Source organism: Epinephelus moara, chromosome 20 (genome assembly GCF_006386435.1).
Source record: "Epinephelus moara isolate mb chromosome 20, YSFRI_EMoa_1.0, whole genome shotgun sequence".
NCBI classification, from domain to species: domain Eukaryota; kingdom Metazoa; phylum Chordata; class Actinopteri; order Perciformes; family Serranidae; genus Epinephelus; species Epinephelus moara.
Window position 1 is genome coordinate 18508913 of NC_065525.1, and position 24591 is coordinate 18533503.

A 24591-nucleotide genomic window follows, 5' to 3' on the forward strand; every position below is an offset into this window, starting at 1 on the left:
TCTGATTTATTCATTCAGTTAAAGTACCCAATCTCTCAGTGGTGCTTTAGCTATCTGTGTGTTTGGGTGACCATAGTCTTTCATTTTCTCTCTCTGTGTGTGTTAGCCTAATGATGTGTAAAGACGCCTGTATGGAAATGTGTATTTGTGAATCTTTGTGATCGTCCCCAGCGATTGTGTGTATGCGTGTCCGTGATTGTGTGCAATGCTCCTCGTTTTTGGTGCTGCTGTGTGTGTGATTATGTGCTCAGACTTGCTGGCTGGTGGCTGATAATGACACAAGAGGCCGTGTGTTTGTGGATCTCTTAGCCGAGGAGATTCCCACCGTGCTCAGCGTGTCTGGGCTCTGTGTGTTTTTGAGGTTGCACGCGTGACTCCGCCAGCTGTTCTATTCTCCTGTTGGCCCCCTCAACCCTACCCGGCCCTCGTCCCTCGCCGACCCCTCCTTCCCTCTGAGGCCTGCTCTTCATCTGATAAGGGCCGCGCTGGCCAAACCCTCAGCAGAGCTCCTCAGAGCCCCTCAGAGCTGCACCATGCTAACAATACACCCCTCCTTCCCCTCCACGCTCACACCATTTACATGTGAAAACACTGGGTCTTATCTCCAGTTCACTGGAGCTATGGCACACCGGCCAAGAGAGTGTGCGTGCTGGTATATGTGTGCGCAAAAGTGGCCCTGAGAGAGAGCTGCATGAGTGAACACTTGTGCGGCCAAATCTATATTTATGTCCCTACTTGAGCTTTATATCTCTTCCTATTTCCAGTAGAGAAACATTATCAGAAACTACACGAGCATATTAAATATACAGGAACCTCAAGAGTCCCATTCAGCAGTAGCTGAAAGAATTAAGGTCTTTATTGTCAGTGGGATATTAGCCAGCTTTATCGCACTTGCACTGTATCCAATAGCTAACGGCTACGGTAATGCCGAATGAAAGACCCCCAAGAGAGGAAAACTCGTCTCTCTTCTGTGTCACCTTGGAATATTGCCACGGTGTCTGTTAACAATAATCCTCATCTACATGAACATGAGCATCACCACTTTCCTCACTACTACCATGACAGCCAACTGTCCATCTTGCATCATCTTTACTGTTCCCTGCATCATTGCCCACTGAGGGTCCATGGGCTTAAGAGTTGTGGAGCTTGGACCTATATCATATGAGGACAAGGGACAGCATCCTCTGGTCCGGCAACATATGTAGAAATATCCCTTCTGCCAATTGACCAGCTGCAGGGCAGACAGACAGCAAGAGAGAAGCGTGCAGCCTTTTAATTAAAGTCTGTGTAGTTAAGGGGCTCGGGCTAAGCAAACACGGGGCCTCCAGCATCAGAGTTTAAGATGAGGTAAAGGAGAGCGGGGCGATGAGAGAAAAGCTCCCAACGCTAGAGGAGGGAGGCGGGGCGAGGGGAGTGAAAATGAGAGATGTATGAGTGTTGGGAGATAAAAGATGAGCAGGAATATTAGGAAGCGAGGGGCAGGTAGAACAGGGGGGGAGGACAGGAGAGGGGATGGCTGTGTGTGTGTGCTGTCAGAGATGGTTATCATGTGTTATCTGATGTATCATAATGCGATGCGGATATTGAGGTGGGAGGGGCGAGATGAGATGCAGGGTTTTGGGGGACATTACAATGAAAATAGGGGGCGACTGGTGAGATAATATTCATAATATTCATGTATTCACTGAACTAGGTGTCACAAGATGTAGATAGTTGCTATGAATCTAAGATATATGCAGATCTGAGCTTTAAAAATCTTAACAAAAAAGTGTCAATAGCTTCTTTGACTTAAGCTCAATTTGACATATCAGATTACAACAATGTGGCAGAACACAAATGAAGAACTTGAGTTTTGCACAGTTGTGTCCATTATGGAGCCACGGTGACATCTGTTGGTGGAAACATAGAACTGCAGGGCTTTGTTCAGCAGCCACTGTAATGAAATATTAATGCATGGAGGGAGAATATGGATACTTAAGGGGACTCAAGAGCTTCACAGCTAAATGATAATTGCTTTGATTTCACGGACTGTCTCTTGACTAGTACTTCACAGCAGCAGAGGCTTCCTCAAAGAGGATAATTGATTCCAGGGGTGCAAAATCACGAGGTACGTGTACTCAAGTATTGTACTCATGCATGACTTTGAGGTACTTGGTTTTCATGTAATGCTACTTTATGCTTGTATTCTTCAGTATACTGTTATATATATGTATATATATATATTTACTGATCAAGATTTTACATTAAAAAGCACACAAACATGATAAGTTTATAAAACACAGTGCATTATTAGGGATTAAGCAAGTGGTTTCCAAACTTTCAGACAACAGTTTAAGGCCTAGAGTTACAATTATCCAATGAATAAGCACTATTAGAGAAAAAGTACAAAGTGTGTCTATAGATTTGTTCCACAGAACAATCTATCAAACCCTCAGATTAATCCTGAGGGTTGGGAGCCACTGAGCTAAGCTACCTGTGTAAAGGAGCTAAAATAAGCTCCGCTTTGACCATATACCACAGATGTGGATGTGCTCAATGTAACAATATGGTCAAAGGGAACTATTTTACTCACCCACACACTGGGAAAAAATATTTTATCAACAATGTCATCACATGTTCCACCACACATAATTTATATGATCAAATGTCCTTGTGGGTTCTGCTGTGTCGGTAAAACGTCACGTGCACTGAAGCAGAGAATAAGTGAACACAAGAGCTGCATAAGAAGAAATGCTGCAGATTACCCAGTGTCAGTACATTTCAATGACTTCAAACATGATATCTCATCATTCAGGATCCAGGGCATTGAAAAACTCTGCCAGAGAGAGGTGGTAACAGTGAAGAAATCATAGCAGAAGAGAAGTATACTGGATATTTAATCTGCAAACTCTGTCTCCCAAAGGATTAAATGATGAGATACCATGGCAGGTCATGCTATCATGGATTTCTCAAAAGACCAATTTATGATACACGGCATAAGAGTATACAATAGAGAATATTTTAAATGATTTATGAAAGCTGCAAGGCCGATGAGTTCATTCATAAGATCAGCATTTTTCGTAAATAATCTTGTCAATAGCCTTATTGTGTAAGGAGCTTGAGTTTTCTAGGTTGTTCCTTTGTTTGTCTTTTTCTCTCGTTCTTTCATTTCGTGGGATACGTGACACATGGTGCACAGGCTGTTGTCAGTTATTGAGAAACACACCCGCAGATGAGTAATCCCCCACACCTGTGCACACCTGTGAAATGGATAGGGCAGTTTCTATTTGAGCTCAATGTTGGAAATAATGGTGTTGAACACTCTTGATGTGAAATGCTGCTTATGCACTGATGCATTGGCATCAACAATCTAATAATGTCATAAATGATATCAGTCACGGGTCGTTTTTACTGCTGAATAGTACTTACTTTTAACACTTTAAATACATTTATCTGATAACATATCTATACTTTAGCAACAGTTTGAATGCAGGGCTCTTAAAGGACTACTTCACCTGCAAAGTGGCCATTTGTATATCAATTATTCACCATGTGTGTCAGTGAAGTCATGAATAAACACTTTGTTTTTCACACATGCCTCCATGGTGAACAGGGAATCCAAGAGAGACTTATTCTTTATGAACTGAAGTCATTGGGGTCCACATTTAACAACAGCAGAACTATATTAAAACATCTGTTTACAAACTCTCACACAACTCATGCAGTATAATCCAAGTCTCATTTATCCAGTTGTATGCTCAGAACTTCCCAAAAACATGCATTTCTGTTAAAAACGTTACACATCCGCTGACGAGTCGTGCGTTTTTGCAGTGTTCACATTACGAAAGACAATGCAACAGCATGGCCAAATACATTATTGCTGAGTCGACATTGAAGTGTTGCTCAAGAGCTCAGTGTTGTCACATTGTCATATCATCACGTGTGTCTGCTATGTGCCACAAAGCCCCTCGACTGAACGTCATTTCAAGTTTGTATTTGGGCAAAAAGATACCTTTACTTTTGATCAATAAATAGATCAAAAAGCTAGCATAGCATCAGCTAACTAAGCTAAATAACACAGTACCACAGCTAGAAACACACCATATCATTGGTTGATGCTTCACTGCGTCATTGGAGTGCTAAAAATAGTTGAGGCCAGCTCAGCTGTGATTTGTAGCTTGTTACGCCTGTCCACAGCGACAAGTGTTGGGTATCAGTTTGTAGCTTCATGTCAGCAGCTTCAAGTGAGAATGACTTGTAGCCTGTACCTGTGTTGCTTGTAGCGTCAACACAACTTAAGAGCATGTGTGTGCATGAGGTCCACTTGAGTTAATGCATGCGTGTGTCCAGACACACTCCCCGTTTTAGCAAAAATCCACGTGTTTGGGAATTATTGAATAGACCGAGTTGTGTGAGCGTTTGTGAAATGGTGTTTTGACATAGTTTTGCTGTTAAGTATGGCCACTGTTTACTTATTTTTGTATTCTTCACTGACAAACAAGGTGGTGACAAGGTAACACTTAGTGAGTAATTGATATACAAATGGTCATTTTGCAGGTGAAGCATTCTTTTAATTGAGCACTTGTCCATTGTGGTATACTTTCTCTTCAGAGTGAGATCTGATTGCGTCCACAACAGACTGTTTCCCTCTCTCCACCCACAGTGTAGACTCAGATGTCATTCCTTGCCACTAAATCTTTATTATTTGGGGATGTCTGATCTGAGGTTTCTCTGTCTGGGGCGCAGGCTGGCGGTAATTCTCCAGACTTTGCAATAAACACATTCTGACAATATATTAAGTTGCTGAGAAAATGTAATATCAGATCTCCAGGAAGACTCATACACACACGATCTGAGTCAGAATTTTATATTACTTTCAATGTACAGAATACAAGGGATAAAAAGATCATGATGGGAAATGTCACAAAACCTCATGAGATCAAATCTGGAAAAAAAAAGGAATTTGCCATTACTTTAAACACAGCTGAGAGATATAAACAACAAAACAGACAGACTGGTATAAATTTTATCCTGAGAAATGTTTTCCAGTTTTACAGCAAATGACATGAATTCTGTTTTACTCGATAAATCTTTGCACAGTTTAATAATAAAGGTACAAACACTTGTGACACGTAATCATTCCTTTGGAGGGTAATATCCTTGGGTTAAGGTTAACAATGATTATCTTTGGTTTGATTGTTTTTCTTGTGCCTGCTTTATCACGGCCAGCTCTGGAGGAAAAAGAAAGACGTGAAGCACGACTACATTTACACATTCATCTCTCGCTTTAAACACGACTTTTAAATAGACCTCTTTACTTCCTCTGTCTCCTATGTACAGTGTTGAACAAACCACTTTGAAATGAACACACAAAGGTTAAAAGACAATAGTACACTTATAAACACAGATCCTTCAGATATGGATTTCATCAGGCACTAATACTACTGAGAATGATTTTCCAGAATGACACAGTTATATACATTTTTAAAAAAGTCTAAAATGTGAACAAGCTGATCGAAGACATGAAATTCTTAAATGTATTTTGTCGTGAGCTGCTGATTTTACAGATTCTACAAAGGCGATTTGTGCCCACAAACATGTCATATATAAAGGCACTAAGGGCCAAACTGGCGCACAATAAGGCCTCAACAAAATCATTACATTTTCTTTTTTGTGTGTCTACATAAAAACATTATTGGTCTTCAAACAGAAATGTAATAAAAAGTTTTCTTTGCGAACAGATGATTCTTTTGCTTAGAGGAATGATTTATGAAACTCACAATATATTGAATTTATGCTCATCATTATTTAAAAAACTCAATGGTCCTCTTCATATTTTTAGACCTCCACTGCTCGTCTAGAAAGTACATTGTTCTCAACAACTCAGCGCAAAAAATTTCTCTAGTATGGGTTCAGCTTTAATAAGTACCACTACAGAAGTTACAAAATGTTTCTGTCACTGTTCACACAACACTGAAAAAAAAAAACAGATTAAACTTTTTGAATACCTCTGATTGAGCTTATTCTGTATTTCACAACTGAATATGTTTCTGTTAAGCTGTTAAAAATTACACAACACTACTGTATCGTCTTCATTTTCAATTACTCTTAAAAGTGTACCACCTTCAATAAGAATAAGGCATCAACATGTCACTGCTAGCAAAAAGTTACCTAAGCACAGTAAGTCATCATATGTAGAAGTCATTTTCCATAGTACAGATTTTATCTAGCGTTCAGGTATTTTACAAATTGAACATAATAATAAAAATCTATTATAAACCCCTCTGTGGAAAACACTGTAGATGTGAAATGTGAAGTAAGTGTGTGACACCAAAGAGAGTAACACCACTGTGTCATGATTATACTGTAACACAGTGACCATTTCAGGTGCCAGATGTTGCTGTTACCATGTATGATATGTTTATGGATGGCAGTTTAACTCCTGCTCCTTTGGAGATGCAGGTCGTGGTCGCTGTTAGGTATCGTACACAGTATTTTTTCAAGGGGAGCACAACTGAACCAATGAATGAATAACTGATTAAGCTGTAGTGCAGTGATGACCCCAGCAGGGGGAGCCAGCATACAAGATCAGTCTAGCAGGATGAGCTCGTCTCAGTCCAGTGCCTCAGCAGGCCAGTGTGTAGGCAGCAACTTTAGGACACCGAGTCTACAGCCTTAGTCCTTGTCTTTGCTGTGGACTGTCCTGGCCTCACGTGGCCCTGCAGCCTGGCCCTTCAGCCCTGCAGTCTCTGAGTTCTAACTACCAAGGCAGAGGCTACAGCTGGTCCGACTCCTCTCTGGAGCTTGAGCTGGGCTGCGTGCCCGAGGCCACAGTTCTGGGTGTGGAGGGTGCAGGGGGCTGCGCCATAGGGTGACTCAAAGGGTCTTGTGGGCCATCGTACTGAGGCAGCTCGCCCTCTGATGGAAGCTCCCCATCTGAGAGGTACGGGGGAGGAGGGAGATCAAACCAGGGAGGCCGGCTAGGGGGAAAGGAAAAACAGAAGAGACATAGAGGAAGAATGTGATGTCAGGGCCTTGAGCTATTACATAAGGACTGTGCAATGAGTGTTTTTGACTGGGAGTAGCAGCGAGCGCAGATTCAGGATGTACACTACAGCGCTTTCTGAGAAAATAAAGTCATCATGTAAGAAGCTGTCATTAAGATTTTGCTTGACTGATTTACTTTTTGTTACATTTAGTCTCTTTCCATGTGTGAGTGTTACTAATTTGCTTCTTTTCCGCCAAGGTTATGATTGTCTTTGCAATTTATTTTGACTTAATGGAAAAGAAGGCTGCACATAATGATCATAAAATGAATCACTGTGAATCTGTTAACAGCAAAAAGGTGATGTTTATAATCAGAATACCACTCTCTACATCTATCTTTCTGTGTTTATCGTAATAATTTATGATCAGTTTTTTAAACAGCAACAATCCTCCGTACACTCATTTATTCTATGTAATGAAATAAATATTATATAATGGTAAATGAGTACCCAGCAGATTAGAGGGTTAATTGATTGTGCATTAAAAACAACATAAAAGCACCGCAGGGACAGGCTGCCAGATATTTGTGATAGCATCCTTTACAACAGATTTAGTCTGTGTGTATGAAAATTGACTGCATCACAAAAATTAGTTTACAAGAAAATTAAATTAGATTTATTATGTTGTATTAAATTATACAGTAAATTGGATTATATTTTGCTGGAGAGGCGACTTTAAGCAACACTACTCCTCCTTATTGGCTCACAGTGCAAAGTGAGCTTTATGGATAGGGACAAAAGATAATAAACTTCCATGCTGCTGTTAGAAGCATTACTCCTTTCACCTGACATCCAGAACAGCTTGTGAGTATGATGGAGGTGAGTCCATGGAGAGTCCGGAGGGATAAAGGGTCCCGGACAGCAGCTGCAGCGCCTGAGGAGTTGAGCTGTACTGGCCCGCTGTGGCGGGCGAGCCGGGGGACAGACCTGGACCTCCCTGATGGATGTGGCCCCGGTCCAAAATGACCAGACGGGACAGCAGCAGGGGCTGGTGGTGGTGGTGGTGCGAGCTCCCTCGTACGCCTCTGGGCAGCAGGACGCTCCGCTTCCTCTGGTGATGGAGCACCAAGGCCAGCAACGCCACCACCAGGACAAAGATAATGGCGCTGCCGATGACAGCGTAGGTGATGCTGGGGTAGTAGCGCAGACGATAGTCCAGTGTCACAAAGTCCTGCCCCGGAGCCTCTGTGGGTGAGAAGGGAGGGAATGAAGAATAAATTGAGGATGCATGATGTAGGACGTTGGGGAAAAGGGAGGATAAGTGGTGGCAAGGGAGACAAAGAGGGCATGGAGGAAATAAGGATGGAGGGGAAAACAATTTAAGGGAATAGGTGGTTGAGGAAACAGGAGGATAAGTGGTGGAGTTGCAGAGCTAGGGGAACGGAGAGGGGAGTGAGGGAGACAGGCATGAATCTCAAGCAGTAAATTGTTTTCAGGTTCATTCTGAAATGTGTTCTGTGTGATTCGATAGAGGCAGCCTCTCTTGGAGATGAGAGCGCTACATAATAAGCATAACGGCAGTCAGACTCTCCCCGAGAGCTTGCAGAGACGAGGAGAACAAATGGAGCATCGTGTGCAGGGCAGAGGCTAGTTCTGAGCTCACAGTTCACGAGTAGGGACCTCACTCTTTATGATGAAGAAAGAGGAAGAACAGAGAGGCTAAATCATTCTTTGTGAGGACAAAACAGCTCACAGCAGTTTCAGATAGAGCCCGCCTTGAGTTGCTCAGCACTGAAGATGAGAGGAGGCAGAAGAACACCAGGGGCCGTCACAGATTACCATGTTTGTCGCAGAGAAAAGGGGGAGTCTGCAAACTACCTTGGAGTCCAGGGAACTTAACGCTCGCGATGAGAGCTGTGGCCAGTGGTAAGAAACGAAGAGCAGCCAACTCGCTGCCTGAAATGAGGAAAGGGAGTACGGTAATGCCAGAGAGCACTGCAGCTTATTATTCCAGATGGGATGAGGGAATAGCACTTAAACATTTCCGCTGACTGATATTACAGTGTGAGAATTTCAATCAGGCACTCGGGGTGAGGCTCATGTAAATGGTGTTTCTGCTGCTTACCGGCAGACAGTACTGTTGAACTGAGGAGCGAGGGAGGGAGAGTGGAAGGAATCCTATTTATTATGGAGCCGCAGTAAGGCTGTGCTAATGAGGAATGAGCTACATAAAAGTATTTTACACTTGCTGTTTCAGTTCAAATTACACTAATGCCTCAGGGGGCTGTAAACATCAAACCTCCATGCGCGTCCTAAAAAGTTCAAAACACCCGTTGGAATACTTTCTATGCTCTGTGTTCGAGGTTTCTCTGTTGCTGCTTTACAGACAGTGCGTATTAACGCCTAATATCCAATTAAAATGACTCACGTGTCTGTCCACTAGCCACAGTTGAGGAAACTGCCCAGAGAGCTTGGCAGGAAGTGACCATGGTGAGATACTGTATCTCCAGGTTCAATCAATAGTCCGAAAAAGCCTCCATCTGTAAGGATTAGATCCCCTGAAACTGCAAAGCAGGCAAACCTTTTTGCAGCTTTTTGAAGTATTCCAGGCTTATATAGACTTACAGGCTCTTGGGGGATATTGCGTTTAACACAGGGTAGAGATTCCCCACACATGTACAAGCTAGAGCTACAGGGCCTCAGAGAATTAAAGGAAACGTGCAGAGCTCCACAAAAAGTCAACCAGTGAGACCCCGCTATGGCGAGTTACAGGTCTGGTTCACAAAGCTACAGTGGCTAAAATGCCTATGAAAGGGAAATCCACTCTCTTATTCCAAGTGGATTATGTAATAGACTGTTTAAATATGCTGGAGTTCAAATCATGCATTGATAGAGGTCACAGTGTATGCTTAAAGGAATAGTTCCACATTTTGGGAAATTCAAGTACTCTTACAGGAAGTGAGATATGGAGCTACAGCTAGCAGCAGACTAGGTTAGCTTAGCTTTCAGACTGTAACCAGGACAGGAGGAAACAGCTAAGCTAGCTCTGTTTGTTCAGTCTGTACAAAAACAAACACAGACAAGTTGAGGTTTCACCTTCATCTGGGTTATGAGCCAGACAGTTTCTTGACTGAGCAAGTGACTTCCTGGAGGCAACATTTTTCCCTAAAATGGAGGAGGCATGACTGATGTGCTTAACCCGACATTCTAACCATAACCCTACCCAAAATCATTCCTCATGACTAAACCTAACAAACCCATCCAGCAAAGGTAACAGGTATTAGCCAAGGTTGTCAAGGTAGCCAAGGTTACCATGCAGCCAGCAGGGACTACGGGAAGCTACTGCATCCGGCGCATGGATGTATTAGGAGACCTGTATACAGCGTTGGAGGTCGAATCCCTTTCATTCCTATTAAAGTTGCACAGTGGTGCATAAATGAAATGACTCGAATGGTCGGTGCTGCTTCCACATCATTGGGCCCATATAGAGCGAACACACAACAGACGTCCACCAGCTCCCGCCGTCTTCTTCTGGTCTAGCGCTCCACTAACTTGATTGAGAATAAAATCATTTAATTTTGCAACTTTACTAAAATGTTATCAGACCAAATTCTTTTCGAGGGGACTGTGATGTTCAAAAAAATGTATCCACTGATTTACAGATGTCTCTTTCCCAGTACAAGTCTATGGGAAAGTCTTTTTGGGCCCAACTGCATCACGTGACGGACTCAAGAGTTGAAATTACACTTCAAAAGTCTTCAAAGCCTTCAAAGCCCGGGGCACTTCCTGGGGGCCAGATCCAGTGACTGTGCCTTTCCAAGAAATAGTCTGGCACATATTCTCCTGTAACACTGCAGTGTGTTGTTTTTATATTTCAGTTTTGTACATTAAACAAACAAAATATACTGTGTTAATTAGTGCTTCATAAACTGCTTCTGTTACCTTCTGACAGATCGAGGCTAGCTGCTTCCTCCTGCTTACAATCTTTCTGCTAAACTAAGCTAAGCAGCTGCTGGCTTCATAGTACCTGACAGATAAGAGAGTGGTTCGAAATCTCAGCAACAAATTGAGTAAATGTATTTCCCAAAATAGCAAACTATTCCTTCAAGAAAAAAGTAATTGGAGTTGGAGAAACTATCAAAGCTCAGTATTTGTCAGCGCATTTGTGTGGACAAAGTGGCAAGCTATCGTTAGAGATTTTTTCTAGCTTGTTTCCTCTTTCTTCCAGACACCACGCTGCATGTTTCCTCAGTCTACCTGACCTTGAAGGCCTGAGGGAGTCTTCAGCAGTGTGTGTGTGTGTGTGTGTGTGTGTGTGTGTGTGTGTGAGGGTGTGTGTGCACCCATGCTGTTGAATTCCCAACAACAACCAGCCTGGCATACAGCCTATTTATGTACCAGTGTGTAGTCGGGGGCCCCATGCCTTAATTAAATCTAATCTAATTCAGATGCTCCACCCGCCCGCTGCCCCAACCAGGCACCAGCCAATAAAACAAGCCCCCTCGACCCCTCCCTTGTGATTTAAAATTGGCCAGTCTTTCACGCTACCAATTAATTATGAACTGGACTCTCAGCAGAGAAAGGCCAAAACAAAGAAGAATTATTTCCATAATTACCTAGTAAAAAAAAAAAAAAAGGCACAAATAAAGAGATCCCACCGCTGCCACCCTATGCTGCCTATCAGGTTTCAGTGCAGTCCTCTGGGAGCAGAGAGAAACACACAAAAGGAACTCATAATGCTGTAACATTAACAATGGGAGCCTATTTGGTACATTAGCGATAGAGGCCTGAAAGGCTGTTTCAAATCACACAGGAGATGAAAAGACAGAGGGAAAGAAAAAGAGACTGAACCAAGTGTCTTTTCTGTTAAAGGAGAAGGGCCCTATGTGTCTGCCCCCCCCCCCCCCCCCCCCCNGCCCCCCCCCCCCAACCCCGCTGTGTGTGTGATTGAGCTCCGTGCTCTGTGTTTCAGCCAATTTCAAGCTGTTAGTTGTAGTTATGGCACAAACAAAGGTGTGATCATCACATTCAAAGACAGGTGAGGGAGGTCTCACAATAACAATGGTAATTCAGATTCAAAAGAAAAGAGTCAGTACCTCCCGTACACATGCACACTTTATGTCCTTTGATGGCAGAAATTTCATTTCTATGAAGTATGGATTCACACATCAAAGTCCTTGATAACAGAGCCAGGGCTAGATGTTGAGTTTAAGGTACATCAAAGGGAAAAGCCTCTCACTCACAACTATGATTAAAATCTTTTTATCGAATCAATGAACTTCATTGTGTTTGACTGGCTTTCAAACTTTTTCCGTCACCCAAATCTCTTGTGATTCATGTCCTCACACTCCATGTGCTCATAGCGCCTGGTCCTGCTAGCATCTCTGACAGAGTTACTTTGTACCAAATTCGTTTGATGGAACTGTCATGATCAAAGTTGAACATCAAAGTTCACTCTAGGCTTTCCTGTCTTGTCTTGTCAAACTTGACATGAAAGGCTCAAGTACATTTGTGCTGTCGACCAATGGCAAAGCCGCTCCGACACTGTTGACCGCACAACGGGTAAAGGCCAAAGTGAAGGAAGATGTCCTTTTAGCTCATTCGATTTCAGAAAAGTCTCGTGTGACATAACAAAAATTGAAATTCTTAAGACATGCCACAGGACCTGCCATCAGTCAGGATACGGCTTGAAGTAGGTCAGTGATTTCCCAAACAAGGGCGCCTGTACCCCATAGGGTACTTTTGCAGTTGTCTGGGGGTAACGAGTCAGAAAGCAAGCAAGCAAAGGAGTCCAAACAGCTCAAAGTAAGAAATAGTTGGATGAAAGTAATAAAGAATTAGCTAAGTAGTGGATAAATGGTTTTTGAAAAGTGAAGCCAATGCCTGTGTCTTAAACCTGCATTCTTTCTAATGGCCAGCAGGGGGCGACTCCACTGGTTGCACAAATAAGTTGGGTTGTTTTAAAGTCTAGAAGAAAATGACCCTATTTCTCACTTGATTTATTACCTCAGCAAACATCTTCTTAATGAGTTTATAGTCTCAGTCGCTTGTCTCAAGTCCTCTTCAATACAGCGTTCTGTTCATTTTGGTAAATAAATTATGGTCTCACTTAGAGTAAAATAAATGGTAATGGTAATGACCAATGGCAATGATTGCAATAGCTAAAAGTACAGATAGATGCTGTGAAAGCTAATGGACAAACAGATGAAACAGGAAGCTGAAAGCTAATGGATAGATGATTGAAATACTTATTCTGCCCTTGTTTTCAAAATGACTACGGCTGAAAATATGAGTCTAATCTACCAACACATTTATTACATGGTTATTAATAACAAATACTAGTAGTTTGTAATGAGTATGTGGTTGAGATTAAAGGGATATTACCAGGATTTTCATCCTAAAGGCCTGAGCACTACCCAACCTCAAACAGGTTTTGGAGCATTTCTGAGAGGAGCTGCATGTTCAAAATGGGCTGCATATAGATGTACTTGTGTTCCACATAAATAACCTCACTCTGCAGCTCTCCCGGCGACATTGGCACCTCTAACAGTGCTTCTATACTGTATTCATAAACTCATAAACCTTCCATATGTAGAGGCTTGGGGAGGGGGGCAAGGTGCAGCCTCTCAACTCAGCCACTTTAATTACATCAGAGTGCCTTCTCCCCACATCTCTCCCCCTCCCCTCCCCTCCCCTCTCCTCTCCTCCCCTCCAGCCTCCTCTTCACCACTCCTCTGCCTTTTGTTTCCCCCTCCTGCTTCTCTCCAAATGCCTCCCTCTTCCTCCCCCTCAGCTTTGTGCTTTTCTTTCCTCCCTCCTTTTCCTCTGCAATCCGCTATTCCACTCTGCTCCCCTCTTGTTTGTAATTTACTGTCATGGAGATGACATGTACCTTGCTTTTATGATATACAACAACTGCACTCAGCCTGGATTATGCACTCAATGGAATGCTTATCAACAGCAAAAACATGTTGAATCTGGATTTTCAATCTCTCTCCACTTTCTCTTCTTTTCCCTTTTCGCTCTCCAGCCTGGTTCCCTCTTCCACTGCCTTTTCTCTTTCCAATAGTCTACCACTCTCTTTTTTACATTTTTTTCATTTCATTATCTCCTGCCTGCATCAATCTTACTGGCCCTGCATGAGAGGAGAGAATTATAGGTACATGGAGAGGTCAGAGACAGTACAACAGTGGACAGTGGAGAGGAGTTCCAACAGGACAGAGCTAGAAACAGATGTGGACAAGTCCAAAGGGAGAGGGAGGAGACATGAGCATATAGTGTCTTTTGAAGTATCGTGCGCACACATCTCATCTCCCCTACCACAGGCTAAGAAAATTGAACTCCACACACGCTGCTCCAAACTAGCCTTAAATCTATTACAAGAGACAGAGTCACACAGACCCCATGCTGTGTCCCTTCAGTACTAAGAATGCACTCTTTTTGCCTGGATCCCTTTTTGTGTTTCTCTCCTCCTCTCTAAACCTGACTAACGAGCCTCACTTACTGTGTCAGGATCCTTTTTTTCATCTTCTTTAGTTTAAAAACTAGTAATGTCATTATCAGGAAGTCAGGCTTCACTAAGTGTGGTCTTACTTGGTATAAATTAAAGACCGACTGATGTATTGGCATGAGTGTAATGGAGTAATGGCCATCAAAGGTATACTGCAGTATGCAGGATGCAATGTATATACTCATACAAAAGTAGTCCCTCTCAATCATCACTTATGACCCAGAAGTGTGCGACATGCAGTGTGCAGCAGTGAATTTATCTCTTTACTCTTCTGCCTGTATTTTCTTATTTTCTTCTTGGTCGAGATGTTCCTGGGCACAGCATGCAGGTGAGTTTGGGACTTTATTAAAATGTAAATACCAGGTACCAGACGCTAAGCAGCAGGCTTCCAAGAGGAAGCTACAAAAATTGTGGACATAGCACAAAAAACCCCACAAACACAACGACAAATAATGAATCTGCCGTTGCCTTTTTACTTTCGATTTTGGTGACGATACAGGTTTGCGAACAGTAACCGACAATTCGTGCATAGTATACCTTTGAGTAACAACAAGTGCCAAATACAAGGTAATTTAGCAACAGCATGGCAGTGTTACATGCTGTAGTTGGTCCATCAAAAAGCAGACAACTTTATCTTTCAACTGTAAATGTCCCACTATGTACAAATCTTCATCTTACAGTTTCGCTGAAATGGAAGTTAAAGCATCTTCATCGTCAGCATATAGTGTGACAAATTTCCTAATCAAAACCAGTAAAGTTACAAGAGGGATTTAAATCAAATCCTTTAGATTTTACTGGACTGCTCATGGATAGGCGGGGCTGAGCCAAGACACTGAAATATCGAGCTGTAGTGAGATGCGGAAAGATTTTATAAACATTCTGCTGACTAAGATCCAAACACACACTCCCCATGATTTCATTCTGTTAGCTACAACAGCTAACAAGCTGATGGTCAAGTGTAGTTTTGTATAATGAGCGGGGTTAGTTGACTATGTATACGACTCTTGAGTTCACATTGAGTCATCAAAAATATTTTAACATTCTACAGTAAGAGAAGGGACTGATTTTGATATATAAAAATACTTACAAAATTATTTTTGACACATATTAAACATATAACAACCATGGATGTATAAAGAGAACTTGATACAGCATTCGAGGCGGGCAGCTGTTCATTCTTATGCAGGTACATGAAGCCAAAAGAGCTTGATTTCCTCGGTATGAATTTCCCCAATTGTCCACAGGGTGGGGCCCACAGAATAAGCACACTAGAAACTCATGGCAGCCAAACATGGCTGAGCGTCTAACCCTCGCGTTTAGCCCTCCGCTAACACTAATGGGGATAAAAATGATTTAATTGTGTGGCTCTTCTTGACTTTTGAAATGTTATCAGACTGAATAGATCAAATCAATCAATCAAGTCGATAGATAAATGAGTCATTTGGCGGCAATTGTGATGTTTAACAAATGTAGCCTCTGATTTACTGATGTCTTATTCACAATTGAAGTCTATGGGAAAAAGTATTTTTGGGTCCCATGGCATCATGTGGTGGGCACGTACATTGTAATTCCATGTTTGGCCACTATGTAAAATTGGCCTCAAAGCATGAAGGCTGTTCCTGGCGGCTTACGGGACACAGGGTAACAGCTTGGAAAATCTACTTTTTGTTTCAACGTGTCATTAAACCACAAAATGTAAAGGTTAAAAGGGTCAAAATAAAGCAAAATAGTTGTGCTTTATTCATCTCAGATATCAGCATTTGCCTCGAAAATCCAGTTTCTGTCAGTTCCAGTAAATACTCGTTCCCTTGTGATGAGCATAAAAATGTAAGTAGCATCTTTTTTGAATGAGTCAATTAAAATATAATCAAATCACATATATCATGAGACTGTTGTTATGAGAACATCTAATTTACAGTCTCTCAGAACATAACTGTGTGCACCCATGTGTTCAAGACAAATACAATCCTAAGATTTACATTATACTGTAGCACAGCCTGTGAGCAGTATCAAAATATTTCTTGGCTGAAATGAAACCCATTGAGAGGTGCTACTGAACAAGATGAGGCAGAATATTGGTACACACATACAAGCCCACACATTGTGGGCTTGTATGCAGCTACTGAAGCAAAGTGAGGGGCCGATGTTAGTGCATAATAGGCTATTGAGCATGCAGTGATTAAAACAAGCTCTGAAGCGCTCCTTTGTCTGTCTCTAATCAAACTATGCTGCAGATCAACAGCAGACATGTCGTTGAATGACTGAGATACAAGCTCTTTTTTAAATCTAAATGGAACAAATTCCTTTATCCCGATTGGCTACCTGCCACTGAATATGCTAACTAACAACTGTCAGAGTACGGTCATCCAAAGATGAATGGGCAAACTAAAATGAAAAGAAATCGGGTTAATAAAAGACTCCACATATCTTAATTGCCACACTTAAAACGCCTCTGAATAAAGGAAATGGAGATATTCCCTCCCTCTGGCTCATTCCTGAGGGAAAAGATAGGGCCTGCACAGATGTGCAGTACTTTCCCTATGCACTGAAGACTCATTTCACATTCACAAAGTGCCATCTTTAAAAAGAGTCCAAAGTGGAGGGGGGGAGGAAAGTAATCATCCTCTAGCTTCAGCATTCCAGGTTCTGCAGCTACGTGTCGAGTACAGCTGTCTTCAGCTGATATAGGTTGGTCACAGCGGTGCTTTCCCTTATTGCAGAGTCACTTTGTCTGACGCTAATTACAGGTGTGGGGCTTCTAACTCATTTGGCAGCTCTGTTGCCACAGCTACGCCCACAACGACAGAGTGATAAAATGAGGTGCAGAACCAGTGACAGGCTTGGCCAGCTCATAGCTCAACACAACACAACACAAGTCCAGTCTGAGAAGAGAAGAGAATGATGACGCCACAAGGGGGCAGACAGCTCTCATGTTTACTTGGCAACACTCACACATACTCTCACACACACACTTCATCCGTTAGTATTGGGCGGGCATCCAGAGCAGGGGGAGGGCGTGCATTGGGTTGAGGGGTGTGTTGAGGGGGCATGCCATCTGGCTTCTAATACCCTCAAACAGATGCACACACGTGCAGTTAACATACAGGCCCCACATACAGCGTGCAGGGTAACAGGGCACATACATTCATGTGCGTACCATACAGTAAGTTCAACAGGAAAAAAAAAAAAGTTCAAACACATCCATTCACCCACACATTCATACAGCCTGCTTTCATATGCTCGTCGGAGCAAAACCGGCAATACAAACAAAATCCCAGAAATCCTTTCATCCTGGTCCAGAGCGAGCTAACTAAACCAATGCCACATGGTGGTGAAATGTGAAAAAGAAATTAGGGGGGAAACTACAAACAGCAACTTGTGGGTTGTTTGGTGCACTCATGCCTTTCAGATTGCACTACCAGCAGAGAGGAATCAAGAGTGCAAAAAACAGGAATCTTAAAGTGACTGTGGTGGCTATGGTCGCAATAAACTTTGCTAAAAAGGATTATAAAACTGAAACTGTCCTGCTTTTACAGTCGTTCTGACCCAATTTACACCTGCTGTTAAATTTAAGTTTGCATCTGGAGTATAACACAGTCACTTCACTGCATTTACTCTTAGCAATTATTGTCTGCATTCTGTCTGCATCGCAATTTGGTCACATTTTTATGCATCTTATGCAAAGCAGGTGAGTAGGTGTGGAGGCAGGGGGTTCATATAGTCAACAAAAACATGTAGCTGAGGTGAGGTCACTGTACGGACTGTGCCTTTTCTTTCTCTACAGGGAGCATCTGAAAAAAAAAACAAGTTGATTTTACAGTGATTATGTTTTGTAGCAGCTGTGAATGTTTCCATGTTTTCTTGTTGACTGTTGAGATGAGAATTGTCTGTTTTTATTTTGGTACATCATCTTGGCTACAAGCAGAGCAGAGCCCACAGTGATTTATCCAACTCATGAGCGGACACTGCCCAATGCCATCCAATCACTCTGCAAGCCAGATCATCTCCAGAGGTGGTCTGGCTGATCCAGCCACATGCTGATAGTGTTTGTGTGTATTCCATTAACATACAAGCTTCTTTATCTTGATAAGACATCCAGATACGGATCAAACTTTCATTCCACACACAAATGGGGTCAATGCTTCCAACTCCATCCCAGCTCACGTGTTTTTTACTATTACACTGGAGATGTATGGTGTTTGTATGTGCGAGACATATCCACTCAGGCAACACTGATAAATGGCTTCTGATTCAGACGTCCTTGCTAAGAAACTGTGAAACATAAGCCTCGTTTCCACCAAACATTTTCGGCATGGTACCTTTGGGACCAAAAGTAACCCTTCAGACATGTACCTAGACCCTAGGTCCGTTTAGTGTTGCCACTGTCAACAGTACCCTCAAATGTGGGCAGGGTTGTTGTCACTCACTGCTCCGTCAAGCACTCTGTAAAAAGGTTTGCGCATTTAGTCCTTCTTAGGCAAGTGCAGCCGGCTGGCTTTTTTGAAATTTAAGGTTTGCTGATGGATTCACGTCATCAACTTACACATTGAGTAGCATTACAAGTTAACGTTCCACCTTAAAAGTTGCTTGTAATGTAACTTATGTAAAACTTGTCATGGTATGAACAGTGGTTACAAAACCAGCCACAACTCGGCCCTGAGCAGAGTGACCATCCTCTAGTCTTCAGTCAACAGACTGCAGTGTTCACAGCTCCACCTTCCAGTACCAGATCTGTGTGCTAGGTACCCCAACAGAGGGGTGACCAAAAATGTTAATGGTATGGAACGGTTCCATTGGTACCATCCACAACTTCTCATAGTGGAAACAGAAAAATGTGCACCAAACTGAAATGTATCGTACTGTACTGCTCCGTGGAAATAGGGCTATGGGGTATATTTCATCTGGCAGAAACCTGGAACGCTTGATGTTCTCATTGCATGTTAGAAGAAAGTCTGGTCAGGTCCAATGTCCTCAATAAAAGGACGCTGGTTTTCTTATTAGGTTGCTGCTTGACACAATGTATTTGTGGCAAATTAAACACTTAATCACTCTGACCTGCTGTAGCCTTTTGAGCAACTGCCTTCATCCAGTCATTTCATGCTGCCTGCAATTTAAACAAGAGTGCAAGAGTCATCAGCACACTCTTGGATTTTAGAAATGAGATGCTAGTTGTAGAACTTAAGGACTATCTGATCTCTAAGCATTTCCACCACTGTGTCTCTTCAGAGATCTTAAGGTTTGCACCCTTAACTTTAGCGTGTGATCACCCTCGTTGTCCTCTGTTCTGTGTTATTGTTTTCATAAACCCTCCCCGCCAACAAACTTCCCCCTGGTGGGACATAAAAGATTGATTGATTGAAAGCTGCTCTGCCAAGCCACACTGGGAAGCAATGCATGTTAACTGCTCTGCGACAGGACTGTTCCAGATCCCTTCGGCATCCCGGTATTAATATTCATGTCCCATGCTGTCACCCTGTTCCTGTTGCTGTGCCCTGTCATGTACTATATGTCTGTTCTTGTTAGCATGCGCAGAACGAAGGAATTAATGGACAGGCGCTCTGTGTGAGTGTGAGTGTGTGTGTGTGTGTGTGTGTGTGTGTGTAGTCTGTTTACCTTTTCTCATTAGAAACTTCTTTATGTCTTCATGTTTTCATCATGGAGGACAGCCTGTTTATTTGTGTTAGCCTGTGTTTTTGTCAGTCTGTCTCCAACGCTGTCCTTTTGCCTGTCGGTATATCCCTCTGTGTGTGTGTGTGTGTGTGTGTGTGTATGTTTGAGTGGCGCTTTGGGGAAGGGAGGTTTTCATGCTTCATCGGGCCTCTATTTGCCTGTCCTGTAATAACTTGTCCGCTCCATTGCTTGCCACTATCAGACCCCCCCATAACACTCAGTCACAGCTTACTGTGGGCCCCTAGAAGAGTGGAGGGGAGGTGGGTTAGAGTTAATGAATGACTTCAGCATCTGGAGAACATCCACAGAGAAGGAGGAGGAGGAGGAAAAGATGGGAAGGACACAACAGGAAGGTTGAAGGGCAGGTGAAAGGAAGGAAACTGATAAATTTAGGCAGCAGCTACTGTAGAAAGGTTGGACCATGACTGTAAAATAATAGAGAGCGAGGATGGGGTTACAGCTGATAAATGAATTGGGTACTACAGCATTAAGTACTTGTAATGACAAGATGTCAGAATGATTTAATAATCAATAACAAGCAGATTGCTGTGACTGTTTTACTATAATGATGAGATTGGTAAGCTTGGGACAGACAGAAGAGGGCTGCATATAACTAACTAATGCCTAATAATTCAGTGTTGACTATATTTGGTTCTTATCTTTCATGTGTGGTGCAGCATTTGGAAGCCATACTGTATGTGCATATACTGTACAGTATGTGCTTATAGATACATTTCTGTATTATCTACTTGGATTGTGTGTTATAACTCAAACAGGTTGACTGTTGTCTTGATACAAAAGTAAATTTCATTACAGGAATATTTGATTTTTGGGAAATGCACTTCTTCGCTGCCCTGCCAAGAGTTGGATAAGAAGATCGATACCACTCTCATGTCTGTATGACATGCGGTGGGAGTGTTATGTGCTGGACTATTTCTTGGCTGGCCGCAGGGACTAGCCTACACAGTTTCTTGTCATCACTGCGAGGTTGCCAGGCAACCAGCTAAAACTCAAGTAAAACCAAAACAGGTTTTTTTCATGTTGGTTTTTGTACAGATTAACAACAGGGTTTCCCACACATTCATTTATTTGTGGCGACCCACCACGATTAAAACATCTGCCGCAATGTTTTGATTTTCTATTTTGTAGCTGGACCATTCAATAGGAGCACTGGTAGAATATATATAGCGTTTGGTTATGCATTGCTCCACATTCTTGCAGCGCAGAGCGTCCTGTGGGTACAGATGGAACAGCAGACCAGCAGGCACAGTAGAAGTGAAACTTAACTGTTCATTGCAGCAGGTCTAAAAGTTTGCTTTCACTCACAAACAGCTGCTCTGTTCATTCATCGATGTAAAGTGATCAGCTCTGATTGAATTGAATGATCAATTATCCACCCCACGACACAAAACTCCACAAACAGCTGCAGAGGAAATATAGAAGAGTTCTGCCTGTGGTGCATTCATGGACCCACAAAGCCTCCGAATTTAGAGAGGGGACAAAGACTGCTACACAAAACCACACAAGCAAGGACCCCCTTCTTGTCATCACCTACCTCCATACATCGACTCTAATTCTGTGGGAAACACTGAACACACAGTGTAGGCTAGCTGTTTTCCCCTGCTGTCTTCATATAGAGCTACGCTAACTGGCTGCTGCAGGTAGCTTCCTGTTTAGTGTTCAGAAGAAAAAACAAGAAAGTTTCCTCTGCTAGAACTACAGTACAAAGGACTTAATGTTGCTGCTGTTTGGGGAACATGGGAGAGCAGAGAAGTGGGACAGAGGAGTAGCCGCTGTAGCGCAGTGGGGAGAGACTCTGAGGTATGTTCATAAATAACAGACCTTAGAGTGCTGGGAAAAGATGGGCTATGAATATCACTTTGGCTTGTGTATCACAGAGAATCAGACTCAGTAGGAGCTGCAAAAACAAAGACCCGTCACTCATTGTTCTACTCGTAATATGTTGCATGCTTGAACTGAGGTACAGAAGTGGGAGTTTCAACTCTTTGTTTTTTGTTTTAGAAACTCTTTCAGTGGTTGTGAAAGGTAGGCTATTTTTTTCCTGGAGGAAGAAAGAATGGGGAGGGTGACAGGTTGCTCGGGATCGCTTAGTGGCTTTGACTAAGATCCCCTCCCACCAAACCTGACGGGGTGCAGTTGCCATGGCAACTGCTCTTTGGGGCCAAAAGGTGAGTTGGGAAGGGGAGGAGGCTGGCCCGAGAGTGGACACAAACACAACTTGCACATGCCTGACGCATGCGCACACAGAGATAACACCCAAAGCCAAGATGTGATGGAGCTGAGCGATAAGGCTGTGGAGATTAAGAGTCTTATTCAGGCCTGTGTGCATTTGCAGGAGAGGGGATCCGCAGGCTTCGATCAGCCTCCTCGGGAGCGACAGGAGACTATTATAAACTGTAGCCTGCAGCTGGATCGACAAAACAGCAGGCAGGATGACATGCATGAGTCACAGAGGAGACACGGACTCATCTGACAGCCTTGGTGACAGGAGGCTGATACGAGACAATTGACTGTTGAGGGAAAATTGGTTTTAGTGACTTATAAAACTTTCAGTCGATACAGAAGAGGCACTACTTGGAGTTGAATGTTGAGGGAAAGCTCTGGATGACATTCAGAGAGAATTAGGACGTTCATTCAGCTCAAATGTGACAATACAGAATGTGAATATTGTATGAAATGAATTGACTTTTTTTTACTCTTCTCCTGCCACAAGGATGATTTAACACCATTTTAGTATGCCATAATATGTGAAAATCGGTGAGAAGAGAATTATGTAAGCACGGCAGTGCATCTAAACACTCTGCTATGTGTCCTGGAGGACAGAAGAGAGCTACACAAATATTACCTAAGAACTGTGGATGAGCATAAACCCAATAAAACATCTGAAGTAAAACACCACATTTCCTCCCATCACAGCTGGCCTCCGACATAAGATGGATTTATTAGAAGCCAGATAGAAGGTCAACTGAAAAGGTAAACGGTACCCGAGGCAACCTGACCAAAAGCATGATGAAAAGCTGTGCTTGATGCAGAGGAGGATATGGCTGAGGTGGTCAGAATATGATGCTATCACATGCTTATTTGGAGAAGCCAAACTTAAACTTTAAAGGTACACGTTAAAGGAGAAAGACTATTTAAAACTTTGCGCTATTACTGAGAGTCTGGCTGCAGCAGAAGAGTTTGAGTGTTTTTAACAACACTAGTCTTCTAATAACTGCGTTGTACAGCAGTGAGGACTGTGCTGTACTGCCAGCATCAGGGTTTTATCTACAGTATGCTAGTGTGTCTCACTGTCAGATTTATTTACTCTGCTCACCACTAATGTGAGTTTTACTGTCAACCAGAACCTTTGTTTCACAGCCCTTCCAAGCACTCAGAGGTCTGTGCGTTATGAGGTGCTTGAACTGAAAGGTTAGTTTTAGCATAAATAATGTGCCCCTGTCCTAAATTAACAACTAAGTGTGCACATTTTCCCAGACTGTGAAAAGCATCTCTAAAAGCATATAATTTGAATCATCTTACTGGTGGTTTTGAATATTTTAAGTAATTAATTGCAAATTGGGCGTAATGCCAAACATTTTCCAAAACATGCAAGCTTTTACAATATATATGTATATATATTTTATTTTAAGAGGTTTTAGTCTTGCCAGTGCTGCAAGAGAATCAACTTGTAGAGACAGGAGGCGTATTTGAAAAACTTTAAGAAGTATTTTATTGCTGGAAAAATGGTTTCTGTCTATGCAGTAGAAAGACATAAATACTTTTAAACACAGAGCTATATGACCAGAGAAAACTGAAAAAGGACTCTGGCATTTGCGTTTGCTCAAGCAGAAGAAACCCTACAACTATAAATATACACTGCACTGCACTGGACCCATAAATGCTGCTACTGGAGGGTGGCGAAATGCTTGTCTGTTTTGACACAGAAAACAATATGGCTGCCAGCTGATAACAAACGATCTCGAATTACAGTTAAACGGTAAGCTGAAAGATGTTTCTAAACTAGAATCACCACCTCATAGTTTTACAACCACTCAAGTTACAGTTTACATCAATGTCTGTGAAAACATAGATGCTTAACACACATTTTAAGGTGGGCACCATTTTAAGTGTCATCAATTCAGTATTTGACTAAATGTCTTCCCTTCTGTTCCTGAGTTATGACATTGAATAACAGTCTGAAATGTGTTTTTGCAGAACATTATGATGTCACAGTAAGGATGTCCTTTTGGATACAGAGTGTTAACACATTTTGTCATGACTGGCATATGAATTCTTGAGTTATGGCCAAAAAAATGTTTTGTGGGGTCACAGTGACCTTGACCTTTGACAACCAAATTCCAATGAGTTGTGACTCAAAGTGGATGTTTGCACCAAATTTGAAGGAAAATCCTCAAGGTGTTCTTGCGATATTGGGTTCACAAA

General features: G+C 42.5%; 1 protein-coding gene across 1 annotated transcript in view; it reads right to left on the reverse strand.

Moving 5' to 3' along the window:
• Nucleotides 1-4834: 4834 nt before the first annotated feature.
• ldlrad3 (low density lipoprotein receptor class A domain containing 3) overlaps nucleotides 4835-24591 on the reverse strand; it is a 91293-nt gene continuing 71536 nt past the window's right edge. Inside the window, exons 5-6 of the mRNA XM_050073753.1 lie at nucleotides 7811-8210; nucleotides 4835-6959 (exon numbers count right to left, since the gene is read on the reverse strand). Of these exons, the coding sequence (XP_049929710.1) occupies nucleotides 6755-6959; nucleotides 7811-8210 (605 nt within the window). The 3' untranslated portion in view covers nucleotides 4835-6754. The remainder of the gene's footprint in view (nucleotides 6960-7810; nucleotides 8211-24591) is intronic.